Consider the following 15367-nt stretch of genomic DNA (forward strand, 5'->3'; position numbering starts at 1 on the left):
AACAAAGTAAAGAACTCGAGCACTAGCAAAACACTCCAGGAATAAATAAGAAGATTAAAATTTAAATATCAATAGGAATGAATATTTTAAAAATCAATTTCCAAATACACATAAACTATATTATTTTAAATTTATCTGATAAGTAAACTAAAGAAAAATAGTGAAGTAGACAGGGGAGTCTTGCATGTTTTTATTTCCTTCTGCAGACTTCTAAAGTGTTTATTCTCCAATACAAGGAAAGGAAATATATATATATATATCCATTACTTCATTCACTGTGTCTGTCTCCAACAGAAAAGAAAGAAGAGTGATTTAATTCCAAATTAGATCTATAAAATTGAGACAATTACCTTTTCTTCAAAGAGAGTGTGCTAACAGATACCTTTTAATTCTAGTGGACAAATACCCAAATCCCTTGAGGGATTTGAATTATAATCCTTCTATTCAAAAATGTCTAATAAATGATGTTGTAGATACAGAGAGAGATAGGAACGCATTTTTAACATCAAATGATTTCACAAATCTAAAGCCACTGAAGATTTACAAATGATGCCAATGGTGAAATCAATAGAATTTCACATCTTCTCTATCATTTTTCTCCTATAAAAATAGCAACTCGCCTATAATTGTAAGAAAAGCTATGCTTGGAGACCAAGTAACAAGAAACTGTGCAATCTCTAAATTCGCTATTCACAAGAAGCTGGTTAGTTCTTGGTACCAAGAAAAGGTGGAGAAGGATTGACTCTTGGAAGGTATTGAGGTTAGAGCCTGTGTCCAAAACTGTGCCACCAGGAGCTGCGAACTACACCATGAAGAGATAGTTCAAGTCTTCCACTGTCAGGCGAGTTTGGCGAGAACCTGATTCATCTGCGCCAAATGCGGAAGCAACCATCTCCCTCTTCTTTTCCTGTGGACAAGCAAAAGAGATCAGCGCAGTGAGTTGTATAGGCATTGTTCCATGATGATCACCTATCCACCACTAAGATTTATGATCACGATCATAATTATTTGATAATCAAATGTTTGACAATGGAATTGGTCGTTGTGACTAAGAGAATCATTGTAAAATATACCTTGTTTCCCAATCCCATGGTTTGACAGTCGAAACTACTTGAATGTGTCCCCTACATGCATTAAAGCCTATCCAGTTTCCTAACACTTCTCACACTAATTAAGAGTTTGACCCATTTGAAAATGCTCAAAAGATGTAATAAATGGGCTGCATGTGTAATTTTGTGAGTTTTTCTCTCCCTCCTCTTAAATGACCATCCAAGTAAATGAAGCATAAGTGGGTAGAAAGGATATGAAACAGAAAGGGTCATGAAATTTGGGTGGTCTTATTTCAAGAGCCAAGGGCAAACAAAAAAATACCCTTAAATCACCATCTAATAATTGAAAACATATAGGATCTTTTAGATTATTTGATTAGTTCAAAAGATGGACTTTTATGCAATTTGATATTTCCTTAATCTATTCAAGTCATATTGCCTGAAACTAAATAATAATAATAATTTACTATTATCCAAAGACCTCATCAACAACTTTGAAAGATATGGATTTCTTATGCAAATCAATATTTTCCTTATCTATGCATGTCATATGGCCTGAAACTAAAAGATTAATCTGCTATTAACTAAAGACCTCCTGTATGACATTAAAACTCTCAGGAGATGGGCCAAGCACAGTATTGCTCTTACAAGTGATCACTACTAACCCACAGAGCAAAGGTTTCTAATGACAAACTAACCTCTAGAAGCTGATGGGATCAACTTTTTCACATCAATTATCAAAGCATGAAAATTATTAATTCAGCACTTACTCTATCATATATGATTTCAGGTTGCAGACAGTAAAAATACAAAATCCTTGGAAAGATGCAGGCAAACACGAACACTTTGGAAAAAGAAAATGTGTACCAAAAGGCATTAAAATAAACAGCAGGTATGGTACCTGTAAAGCCAAAATGCGATCTTCCACTGTGTCTTTTACAGTTAACCGTGATACAGTTACAGGACGCCTCTGGCCGATTCTGTGTGCTCTATCAATAGCCTGGTCCTCAGTGGTAGGGTTCCACCACAAATCCAGAAGAAGAACATGACAAGCTACCACCAGATTTAGACCAAGACTTGCTGCCTTCAGAGACATGATCATCACAGTAACCTGTAAGAATGATATTGTCTTTAGATGAAACACACTAAACAAAAAAGAAGAGGCTTGGCTAAATAAACAGGATATTGCAGCATGAAGATTCACTTACAGACCTCTGGAAGATTGTTGAAATCCTTGATTGCTTTATCCCTATTTGCAACAGACATTGTACCATCAAGTCTCCTATACTGTATACAAGATTCTCGCAAAGGAACTTCCAGTAAATCCAGCATCCTCGTCCACTGTGAGAAAACAAGGGCCTTTTCTGAATGCTGACAATTTGGTTTCGGATTTTTTCCTTCATTTGTAGTCACAAAGCATCGCTGTGAAACTGTATTAACCCCATTTTGCAGACAGCCTTCTTCCTTAGGTTTGGAAGAGTTACAATCAGGAAGATAGCATTGGCACCTGGGCAGTGATTGCAAAATATCGAGAGCTGCTTTTATTTTAGAAGAATAAGAGCATCCATCGGATTTGGTTGCATCTGAGATGTCAGAACTACAGCCAGTGGAGTGGCAGACCTCAACAGGCATGTCACATATGGAGCTTGCAATTGTACTTCTAGTAAAAACTGAAGCAGCAGTTAACCTAACTTTGCAATCAGCTGACGGGCACATATTATCATCACCATTAAAATGCTCACGGAGACACTGATTGCAGAAAACATGTCCACATATTGTAACAACTGCATCTTCAGGCGGATCCTATAGATGTCATTAATCTTAATCAAAAGGCCTCAGAAAAATTTCCATTTACAACAAAATTTTGTATCCTTAAACAACAAAAAGTAGAATAAAAAATCAAAATATGAAACATATTGGGAATACAATGTCACATCAGTCTCACCATGGTTAAAATGTTATAGTAGTAAGGATAACTCAGAAATGCAAGAAATGGAGATGGGTATCAGGAACTTTCAGATAACACATTGTGGGAGTTGTGTAATTGTGTATGAATCACTTAGATGTAATGTACTGCAACGAAAAGAAATGAATGACAAAAGACAAGGTGGTTTGACTATGATCATATTGGAGCAGCAGGAAGCCTACAAAAATCTCAACTGAAAACATGATTACAAAAATTTGGAGTCCTTAAAGAAAACAACTCATACAACAATTAGTGGCTCAATGAGGCAATATAACTCCCCCAATTTTTTGAGACTTATATTAACATATTTTAGGACATTTAAGTGCCACTTCGTCTACAATCCTGCGGAAGTGAGAAGGATAGGTTGCCCAACATAACTACTAAATATTTCATTCAGGAGTGCTACTTGGTGATGTAATATTAATAAAATTCCTTTCTTAGTACTACAGAATACCATGAAAACTTCTTCTAACACTTTCTTATGCTTTTATAGTGAAATATTTTACATAAATCCTCAAATATTTTAAAATTATGGAGGGGCAATAGACTTGAAGGTCTTTTTCATCTGTCTATAGAAGAGTACATTTTTTACTAATAAATAACAACAACCAAGCCTTTATCCCACATAATGGGGTCCGCTATATGGATCCTCTTATGTCATTAGGCTTGATTTCCTATTATATCCTCATCTATATGTAAATGAATTTTATCTTGTTTTATCGTTGCTAACCAAGTCTCATTTTTCACTTACTAAAATAAGAAAATTTGGCTGGTTAGTAGTAAGAAAAAAAAAAGCCAAGGAATACAGTTTAACAAAGATTAATAACCAAAACAGTTATCATGGCAGTTGACTAATCACATGCAATAAGCCACTTACATTGCATAGCGTACAGATAGCCAAGCATGCTTCCAAACAGCTCAAGAGACCCTTCTGTTTTTCTTTGGGGAGCTTCCTCGCTATTTCTATGGAAGACCTCTCCACAGAATTGGAACCATACCCATTTACCAGAAAACAATGATCACAAGCTTGCCTAAGCCTTAAGAGCATCAGCAAAATATTCACATAATTTTGTTTGACAGTTCCTTCATTTGCATATACCTAATAAAACCAAAAAAAAAAAAAAATTCTTTTGATACTCAATATGCAATTGTACAAAATGTAAAATCTAAAAGAAAACATGGTTTTAAAAACATATATATACACAGAATGTGGTTTCATAAGCGGATTGATCCCATACATATATCATCTAAAATGAACTGTCGAATATGATAAAACATATCATGGACTTTACGGTTTCTCAATTTTACTTATTCTACACCGAGAATTCAACCAGAACAAAAGTTAATATCTAGGAATCAAGACCCATAAAAATAACTTTAATTTGTTCAATGATGCAAAATTAAAGTAATATCTAAAAACACTTAGAAATGCAAGTGTACCAACCTTAAACTGTTCTCTTGACTCAGCTTCTAAATGTGTGTAGAAAGCTCGTTCTTCCTTGGAGAAATCCACCTTCTTCAAAGTAATAGTCTTAGGTGGCAAAGTAATAATAGGCTGACCATCAAGCATAGTTCCTGAAAATAAATTCAAAATGATTGTAGTATCCAAGTAGAAATTGAACATCTTTGGTATAAAAACGATTGTTCACAAAGAAGAAATTAAATTAAATAACCTGAAAAGGCTAGCTAACCAGAAAATGGTCCATAATGCAAAGGAAAAACTTGTTGAGAAAAAGGAAAAACATTATATACAAAAATGTGGTGAGCATGTCTATAGAAACATCTAGTATAAAAAAAGAATTTGTTAAAACACATGATCCATATTCTCAGGTATATTTCTGACAGATGAGTGGTGAAGAATAATAAGAGGCTAAGGCCATAATTGTGAACGTTCAGTTCTAAAATGATGCAGTTTAATTAGTTGGCAAAAAAGCCACCATAAAGACTTACAGAAAGAACACATGCTCACCACCTTAGGGGAGTAAAAATATCCAACAGAAAGAGCGATCACCACTTACACTTGCTCAGGGAAAAAATGAAATGTCAAGTAAAAGGGAAACCATAATAAAACACAAAAAGCAGAAACAGAAAGAGAGGGAACAAACTGATGAATTTGTTAAATAATATACAGTTAGAAATTCTGAAACCTTAATAAATCCATAACATATGTGACAGAGAAGAGGCCATATCTTGCAATGTGAATTTTAAACAGTTGAAATAGTAAGACAAGAACTTCACCTTTAGTGCGACGTAACATTATAGTCTTCAAAATCAATTGAAGTCTTTCATAACCTTTTGATGGATTACGGCTAATTGGGTTCTTTATCATGGAACAAAAAGATTTGTAAGCATCTAATGGATCATAACGGAGAAATCTGAAATAGCTATAAAGGTCATCAACTGCATTCTGTATGGGAGTACCAGACAAGCACCACCTTCTCTTAGCTCGCAGACCCCAACATGCCCTTGCAACCTGAGTCCTATGATTCTTGATGCTTTGAGCCTCATCCAGAATTACCCTAAACCAACTCACTCTTGCAAGAGGTCGAGCAGCTGATTTGACATTCCCATCTTTCACATTCTTTCTCGAGGCACTCAAAGTCTCCTTTCCTTTCTTATAAACCATACTTTCCATGTGGCCATCATAATTTCCTCTCTCATCATCTTTATCAGCAAGTGGCTGCTTAGGAACTTCCATGCTTACAATAGCATATGTAGTAAGAACAACATCATATTTTGCAAGTTCATAGGCGTCTTTCGTTCTATTACTCCCATGATAAACCAAAATTGACAAATTGGCACTGCATGCAACTTTAGTTTTCAGTTCCTCAGCCCATTGCCGGAGAACACTTGTAGGGGAAACAACTAATGTTCCTGCTGCAGGGCTACTCTTTACAGGCATAATCTCCTGTTCCCCCCTTCTCTTCGATACACTGGCCATTGAGGAACTGCAAACCCGGAGCTGCTTTGCTTCATTAATCTTAGAAATGTCATCTTCCTCATCATCATCCAGGTTTAGAGGTTCAGTTTTATCATGATTTCCTGCAGAAGGAAATGGTTGAGGAGAAGGAGATCTCTCCATCAGGATTAGCGCAATTGTAGATACTGTTTTACCAAGTCCCTGGAACAAAGACATGCTTGAGATTATTGGCCATTGTCAAAGATATTAGCAGCTATAAAAATATATATTAGTAGGTAATGGACTGCACAAACCTGATCATCAGCAAGTATGCCACCACAACAATGTGGGTTTGAAGTTTCCTTTTGTACCATCCAATGTAAAGCTATACGCTGTAAAACAAGATATTTTCCTTTTAATTCAGCAATAATAAAAATATTTATCGAAAATACCAAATGAGATGTATTAGATAAATGGGCTTAAAAAAAGGGACTGATTAAGTTGAACCTGATGTCTCAGCAAAGAAACTGCCAACACTCCCTCAGGTGGACAAGCCTCAGACTTTGGCTGAGAAAGATCTTGCACCTGCACATAACTAACATCAATTATGGCATATACAAAGTTAGAGATAATAGAACAGTTGTATGTTATTCAATGAGCACAACTACATCAAAAATATATAGGGCTATATACAATATACCACGTGGAGCTAAACTACATATTCCCCCCAACTAGTGCATAGATCGATCCATGCACATCTTGTTTTACCATATTGGAAAAGCAACTTAAAAAAAAAAGGTAGCATTGAGGCCTGGATGGCACAATGGTTTGTCTATACAGAAAATAATTTTTTTAGCTCTCTCTAGAACTGAAGATGCTAGTAGAGACCAAAATCTTGCAAAGATGAAAAAAAATGAAGAATTGAAAATAAAAAGATACTACAGTTCCAGCATCTAGAAGGAACAAGTGGAGACGTGTCAAGAAAAAACATGAGAATAGCAGGGAATACCAAAATACTGCATGCTTATTGGTGAAGTCAAAACATGTGCTATGAAAACAAATCTTACTCCATATTGTTACGACTCAGCATCATAACTTTACCGGCACAATTTTATGACTCAGGTGCAGAACAGCCTCAGTTACAGACTGTCAAAAAGGCACATGAAAATAGCTGGAATAAAACTACGACAGCAAGGGTTCATATAAGTAGTAGTTACCTTAAAATAAATATAACATATATGGAATGTGATTCAATTGTCATAAGTTATGATAGCTAATTTGTTAATGGACTGATCTTAGCAGAGAAAATCAGAGAGGGATAGGCCAGTCTAAAGAGAATTATGTCTTCTGCATCAACAAAACACAAGAATCTAAGTTGGCAAAAAAATTAATTTGAGGTACATTGGCAACATCATATAATATATATATAAAAAAAAGGGGCAGCCCGGTGCACGAAGCTCCCGCCATGCGGGGTCCGGGGAAAGGATCCATTGTACACAGCCTTACCTTGCCTTTGGCAAGAGGCTGTTTCCAGGATTTGAACCCGTGACCTCTAGGTCACATGGCAGCAACCTTACCGTTGCGCCAAGGCTCCCCTTCAACATCATATAATATATATGAATATATAATTGATCCACAACAAAAAACCTGGGTTCCACTAATATTCAAATGTGCTCGCCATATTATACTTGAAATTTAGTAGTGTGCTGTAAACAATTAAAATAAGAGAATAAAAAACAGTTCCTGAATCCACCATGCCTGACTATACTGCACAAAACTATGGTACAGAGTATATACTAAAAATTAGAGTTTTCTAGTCAAATTAACATTGAATTCTTGGCTAGTATTTCACTTTCTCGACTGTATATATTTGTTACAGTACTATGTTTAAAATGGGTTCAAAAATATCTTTCTTTTTCTTTTTAGTTACCAACATTTTTTGATCCTCAAGAGCCAACATTTTATAATCAAAAAGGTGATTTGATCAAATTATGAATTTTTTGCAAGAACTTTGCCTTTCTTATTTACAAAATAAATTTTCCATGACCGCAAAAAAGTAAATCATGAATCTTTGCCAAAGGGAAATTATGGCACAACTCAAGTATTGGTGTAGCTTCATTAAATTCACGAACCGCCAATTTCAATCTTTTCCCAGACAAATAATTGCTTTATCAGTATCCTCACAAAACTATGAATGATTAAGATATGAATCAAGGTTTTGAGTATCATTATGAGTCAGGTAGCAATGTCCAGCATGAATCAAAGTTTGAAATCTTGTACCGAACCAGAATTTCAGCCCCAACTGGAATGAGTCACATCGGTTGTGGTGAGTGTCGGTAACTATATCATACGCCAACCTTAGGCAGTATAGGAAGAGAAATAGGTAAAGGATAATGAGTTGTTACATACTGATGGAAACCCTAGCGGATAGATTGGAAGCCTCGTGGAAGCATCATGTCACATGGAAGATTGTTTAGTTGTCATATGGAAATTCTCTATGTCGTCGCATTGCCTTGTGGAAGTTATTGCATCGCCTAGCAAAAGTCGTCAACTTATAGTATCACCTTCTGGAAGCCCCTTTGCCTAGTGTTTGTCTTGTGAAACCCAGGAGGAAGAGGAAGAAGATGAAACGGGAAGGATGGAAAGAGCAGCAGTGGATGGAGGGAGGAGGATAGGAAAGAGGCTGAAAAGGAGAAAGGCAATGAGGCAGAGCGAGTTGGAAAATGACAAGAAGAGATGCAACTGTTGGAGCTCAGAACACAAGAAGGCAGCTCGTGTCTCAACTAGACTGAGGAACAAGGCACAGAATAGCCAACACACATGAGAAAACAAGCAAAAAAAAGTTGATTACACATATAGTGTCTTAGAGCATTCTGTGAAATGCAGGCCAATTAAACTTCAGAACTACATCTTTTCTCTGTGCCAACCAACATTAAATGAATTTTTAACAATGATATGGATAGACTAGGATAATGAGAGACGCGCCTATAAGAGATTGAAAGCCATGTATGAAGTTATGGCCAACTACCCATTATCTTAATCTGACAGTTGCTATCTAAATCGTAAGTGTAATAGAAGCATGGATAAATAAAGGAGTAAAAATTGATAAGAAGAAAACAACAAATTCAAAGGTAATTTTTAAGTAGCTATAGCACCATATGTTTAACTTGACTCCACTAAGGCCCTTGTCTCACGTTGGAAGTTATCAGTTAAGGGAATTGTTATATATGTATATATACAGATATCAAATTAATTATCAATTAAGACATCACTAACCTGCAGAGCTAACTGGATATTTGATCTTTCATCCTTTTGCCTCATCCCCCCAAACCTAGGCAAATATGTCTCTGTAAATCCAGATTGCTCTAGTACTGTAGGATTACTTGTATAAAATGGGTGTGGTGGGGGTGGGTGGGTAGAGTTTCTAACATCATCAAGGATGCATGTGTCAGCATCATCATCCACACTTACATATCTGAGACCATCATTATCATGATGCTTAAGACTACTCATGTAGCTCATGGCACCACCATTGTCATGGTACTTAAGGCTACTCTGGTGGTAATGAGATATTTGTGCCTGATCATCTCTTCCTATCATCGATGATATATTTTGCTTCTTATTCGGCCAGTTAGTCAAAGAATCAGAAAACAAATTTTCCGACTCATTCATCACAAATAATTCAGTATCACTAGAGGTAGAATTTCTACTTGAAGGGTCTCTCTTGTGGCTGACATAAGAAGAAGAATCTATACTAGATTCACTCTCAAGACTAAGGTCATCAGAATTGTTCTGCCCAGCACAGGCATCTAGCAGTGGTCGAACAGTATCTGACATTGGGAAGTCTTGCAGTAAGGATCCAACGAATTCCACTGTCGTGTCCAACTCCACTTCACTGCCTCTGGATAAACTCCGAGATGGATCTAGTTGATCCTCATTTTCATGCTTAACTATATCTTCCTTCTGATGTGAAAAAACTGGATGAGAGAATTGACCATGCAATGTGTTCCTTGTACCATCAGTATGTGAATCTCTGCAAGCGTAGCCACTTCCACAATCATTATACATGATACCTGATGCCTCAGTAGCATTCAACATGGACTTGGAATCATACAAATTTTGGCAAGTTAAACTAGGATCAGTATATGAATAAGGATCATGAAATAGAGAAACTCTCTGAATGGATCTTCTTTCATTATTTCTCTCAGCATCAGTTAGACCGGACAAATCAGTTATCATAGTGTGTGAATCTGCAAGCATGCAATAGAAATACTATTAGAGATAATTGTTTCTAGTATCAACACAGTTACACTTAAAATGTCAGTTAACTTTGCAATAGATGAATAACAACATACCGTCTGCACAATGTTCATAATCATGGCTTCTAGTCTGCTCGAAGACCTTTTGGCCACTGTCCAAGAACAAATCATGACTGGATTCTACATAATGTGACATAATAAGGTTGGTTTTGTCAACATTATCAAAATTATAGCTCGGTGCATGTTGCAGCTGCTGGTTGTGCAGGTCTCTAACCATCAGACTATTGCGGGAGCTCCCAACTAAATTCTTTCTTGAACTAATATCATATTCTTGATTTGAAGGTGAAAACCAACTTGAAGGGTAATCAAGTGTGTGTTTAGATTCAGCATGCTCTGAGGCATGTCTTATATCATCACTCCTAGGAAAATTACAGTTATAATTTTCATTTGAACCCAAGGAAAATCCTACATTAACCTCTTTTTGGCAGTCTAAGGCACCAATTCTGTCTGACGTACTCCATTGAGGACCAACTCTCCCACTGCATTCCTTATATTCTGTTGAACCTATCCACAATAACACAATAGTATGAAGAAAGAAAAGTAAATAATATTCATGCATAGAGTATATCATATAACTAAACAGGTACAGTTATATAAAGATCCAAATTGTACCAATACACTAATAAGCCATACCAAAAATATAAGGTTTAGCAGAAAATTCAGCATCTACAGGAAATCCATGTAATTTGCCTTGGTGTAAACCTTCGTATGTAATCTGCATATCACATCTCCAGTGAATTAGCATTCACCAATATTAAAAAGAATAATAAGCATCACATAGGATAGATATCGTGCAATTAGAGTTTTCAACTATTTTAAACTCAAGAAAAGCTCAACACTATTTGGATCATGTGTTACCGACAAGGTCTAATTTTATATAAATAAATACACCTATGGTAACTATGGTCTATAACTGAGATTTTAAGATGGCTACAGAACTTTACACTTATTGCAGTTTGGCTCAGTTGATCTTGGCCAATCCAAGTCCAGTTAGTTCCATCGAGGTTGAATGTAGCATCAACATAAGGGAGTTATGATAAAAATCAAATTCTGATCGCTTCAACACATTCTTTAAGCTACTTAAAGTCGAGATTGCTCATGATATTTATCCAATACTCAAAATTCATGGAAACTGATGATCATTTAGGATATCAAATTTGTAAAATAATAATGTCTAGTATTGTATAAATACATATACCTATTGGTAAAGACAACTGATGTCTCAAGATGGCTACAGAATTTCACACTTATTGCAGTTTGGTTCAGTTGATCTTGAGTCAATCCAAGTTCAATTAGTTCTGTCTAGGTTGAATCTAACATCAAAATTACAGAACTGTAGACAGGATAAATTATGTTTGCTTCAGTACATTCTTCAGCAAATTATAGTTTGAGATCTTTCAGAATATTCATCCAATATTCGGACAATCATGGCATCCGTTAATCATTTGTCAAAACGGCATCAAATTTATAATTAGCTAATGGCTGGTGGGTATAAATAATGTTATCTAAGATTTCTTTGCAAAATGAATCATATCAAATGTAGCTTAAACACAAATAACATACTGCATGTAGATTGCATAGCACCATTACTAAGTAGGATATCAATAGATTTGTAGCAAAGTGTATAAACAAAGGATATGTTGAATTGTTAATAATTTCAAATTATTCAAGAGATTTTTCTTTTCAATTTTTTCTGTTTTTTTTTCTATGTTTTATTCTTGTTATGCTGGAGCAAATTTTCTATTCCATGTCGACTTCTGGACCTTCATGCTTCTCTTCTAATGAGTTGTGTTTTCATGGACTTATTCAGTATATTTTAGAAAACAGCAACTAAAAAATTTCATAAAATACTATTTTAAATCCAAACCATTCAAAATGATATAAAACTAATCTGTAAACTAACAACTGTTCCCTTGTGATCCCACAATCGAGACTTACCTATTGATTTTAATTCACTCAAATGAGATAAATGATGTAAAAGCTAATGCTCATTCAAAAGAGCAACTCTTGTGCATATACAGCAAGAGAAGCTGCCAAAGAGGACAGACACTATTGTAGACTTGTGGAGGTAACAAATAGAATAAATAAGAGAGAAGTGGAGACGAATGGAAAACATTTGCTACTCGTCATAGCATAATATAAAGACGAAACACCAAAAGGAGTAAAAGATGAAGAAAAATCATTAAGATGTCACAACAGAAAGGAAATTAATATTGTGATACATTCTAAGATTGTGTTATCCTATATACAAAATATGATGTGGCAAAGATGAACTTTACAATGGATAAGTATTGAACTGAATTATGATCCAACTTAATCCTCAAATGAACCCAAGCAAATTGAGTCATCAAGGATGTATTATAATTCATGCAAACATTTGTTGCTAGACCTCTGGCCCATACCCAATGTTCAAGATTCTTGACAGCGCCACTATATTATTGATCAAGATGCACTGGTGGTCAGTTCGCCAAGAATGTTTGTTTTTCATCTGTTTGAGAGTGCCATCCAACCTTGTCAAGTGCTCAAGTTCATTGCTCAACAACTTCAAAGTCAGCCACCTAATGTAACTTCCAGTAGCTAGCCTTTGCATGTCATGACTATCTCTCTCAACTATTCAAACTAAAGTCCCTGCTACCAAACAATTTCTTAGCTACTGATAACTACAAAGCCTACTCAAAATCCATTCGTTGACCACTACAATCACGCCTCTTGCTCTTACCAACTACAGAGGTCTTTTCTCTTCCTCATTGATCTTCTCTCTATATCTCCTATTTGTCCATTTGCTACAATATCAAATTTAAGAATTTGTATATAATCTCCTATATCAAACTATCAACCACAACCCTACCTCTCATCTCCTCTGTTTTCTCCTTTTCCAGCAATCATGAAGTGTCTCTGTTCTTTTGTGGATATCAAGGTGGAATATAACAAGAAGCAATGATTCAAAAATTAAGATCAATGGTTGAATATAACATCAAAAGAGTTAACTAAAATTGTTATCTGTAATTTAAAATTCCAGCTTTAATTCATTTGTAAACTGAATGCTATTCGATCATTGAGCTATATTGAATCGATCAAGTTTCATTTCTAAATATGTTAATTTGGCATTTTTATTATGTGATTTTGATATTTCAGAGATGCATGGATAACTTTGGTTTATCAAGCTTTATTTAAATTTAATTTTTTTGAATCTTCTCATTTATTGTAATTTTGATTTTTTTTTTTATTTAGTGGAGGTATGATTTTCTCCAAAATAATAATTTTGTAGTTATTTCTTGGCATCTCTATTTATACGCTGGGACACAGTTGCAACAAAAGAAGGAAATTCTAGAATTGAACTTTTCCAATTTTAGGTAGGAAGTCCTCCAACCTTGCATAAAAGCCAAGGCGTCATGCAATTAGGATGCAAGGGTATTTTAAAGAATCATGAAGAATAACAAATTGAGTGATTTATGGTGACTTTTCTAGAGATCTCTTCTTTTAGTGATATTTTACTCAGGCTTAGGTTCTTTTAGTATAAAAACTAAAGAAAAATGTCCATTTTAAACCCAAAAAAAACTATCTCATTCCCTAAGCCTTGATCAGTGTTTGCAGTTCAAGATAAAGTTATGAAACCAAACCTAGAATAGTAGCAACATATTTAATAAGAAGTTCAAACCAGAGCAATTTCAGGCAAAAGGGGAAAATTCAGTATATCCTCTCCTAAAACAGTCATCTACGAACTTCAAAGACAAACCAGAGAAGAGTAACAATCAATACTCTGTTTTCCTAGACGAAAAAAAAATCAAAGGTTATTTCAAGTAGCTAGTACATTCTTCCATACCTTCCTGACCGAAGCCTAAAAGAACAACAACACGGTCGCCAACACAGTCATGATCGAAGCATGTAATTTTAAAAAACTAACATGAAGTTTGAAATTTCAAAATAGAACCTGTCCGGAAAGAACCTTATTGCTTCAATACATTTGTGCCCTAAGATCCTCAATTAACGACAACAACATCTTCAACCCAACACAGACTAAACACGGTCTATAACTGCGCCGAAAATTTCGAAATCACGCAATACAAAGGACCATAATTGAAACTCTAAAATAAGGAAAATTTGCCTGGGACTGTTCGTCGGAGAGAGGAGGCTGCACCGGCTTCTCGTCGAGGAAGGCGTACAAATCCTCGACGCTTATGGCGAGGTTTTCGTCAAACAAGTGGTCGCTTCCTTCCTCAAGAAGCTCCCAAGAATTCCCCTGCGCATGGTCCTCCATCGAAAGGAGGAAGCCAAAACCCTAACTGCCGCCCGTCGCAATAGTTCGTAGTTTTCGCCACCGATTCAACCCCCCCCCCCCCCCCCCCCCCCCCCCCCCCCCCCCCCACACCACCACAATATTCGACCACAACGTGGGAAAGATGACGAAGAAGAAGAAGAAACGGCGGCGGCGGCGGCGGCGGCGGCGGCGGCGGCGGCGGCGGCGGCGGCGGCGGCGGCGCGGCGGCGGCGCGAGGAGGAGGCGGAGCAGAGCAATCGAGGCCGATGCGGTGGCCGCCGCGAAGGCTGATTACGTTCAAACATGAGCCTATTAATCAAACCTTTTTCTTTATTTGAGTGGACTTTTTTCTAAAAGTAGAATCAGACAGAAAGCCGCCCAGAAATTGCATTTTGCCCCCTTCTTCATTTTTCCCCCTTAAATTTCAATTCCAAACTCAATTTACAGTTTGCCCCCAAAAATATTTTAATTTAGAAAAACACATTTAAGTATAGGTGGTGTGCCTTTTTTTTTATAATGTATATATCCAATTCTTACATTCAATCATCAATGTTTTAAAATTTTTATTTCATTAAAAAAATATTTTACGATGCATCATAACTAACTAACTAACTACTCACTGAGAAGTGACTTTTCTTTAATTAATATCTTCTTTGATAATTTGAAAATTCATGACTAATCTTCTCAGTGGGGCTTAAGCGTGTAAATTAGGAAATCTTCGGTGGCGATTTAATTAATGCCATAGTATATTTTTCAAGACCATTCAAAGTTACGAAAGACCATTCTGAGTGGTTAGTTTAATATCATATTTTAGAATTTAAGTTAGAATTTTTATTGTGTGTAATGAAAAGGTAAGTAAGGAGGCCCATGTGATAG

General features: G+C 35.9%; 1 protein-coding gene across 2 annotated transcripts; it reads right to left on the reverse strand.

Annotated features, from left to right (window-relative positions):
• Positions 1-434: 434 nt before the first annotated feature.
• LOC141813522 (helicase-like transcription factor CHR28) lies at positions 435-14544 on the reverse strand. 2 transcript variants are annotated; one of them, XM_074701488.1, is made up of 12 exons: positions 14339-14544; positions 10867-10948; positions 10270-10737; positions 9191-10164; positions 6422-6499; positions 6229-6306; positions 5254-6136; positions 4460-4590; positions 3893-4114; positions 2262-2852; positions 1951-2160; positions 435-907 (listed from the first exon to the last, which is right to left on the reverse strand). In XM_074701488.1, the coding sequence occupies exons 1-12, from the start codon at positions 14489-14491 to the stop codon at positions 803-805; spliced, it is 3975 nt and encodes a 1324-aa protein (XP_074557589.1). In that variant the 5' UTR covers positions 14492-14544; the 3' UTR covers positions 435-802. The 2 variants fall into 2 exon arrangements, with proteins under 2 accessions (XP_074557589.1, XP_074557590.1); XM_074701489.1 differs by lacking the exon at positions 435-907 and having other exon boundaries at positions 1950-2160; positions 2258-2852.
• Between the last annotated feature and the right edge of the window lie 823 nt (positions 14545-15367).

The sequence above is a fragment of the Curcuma longa genome, chromosome 20 (genome assembly GCF_044706935.1).
Source record: "Curcuma longa cultivar G26 ecotype Majalengka, Jawa Barat chromosome 20, ITB_CL_G26_1.1, whole genome shotgun sequence".
NCBI classification, from domain to species: domain Eukaryota; kingdom Viridiplantae; phylum Streptophyta; class Magnoliopsida; order Zingiberales; family Zingiberaceae; genus Curcuma; species Curcuma longa.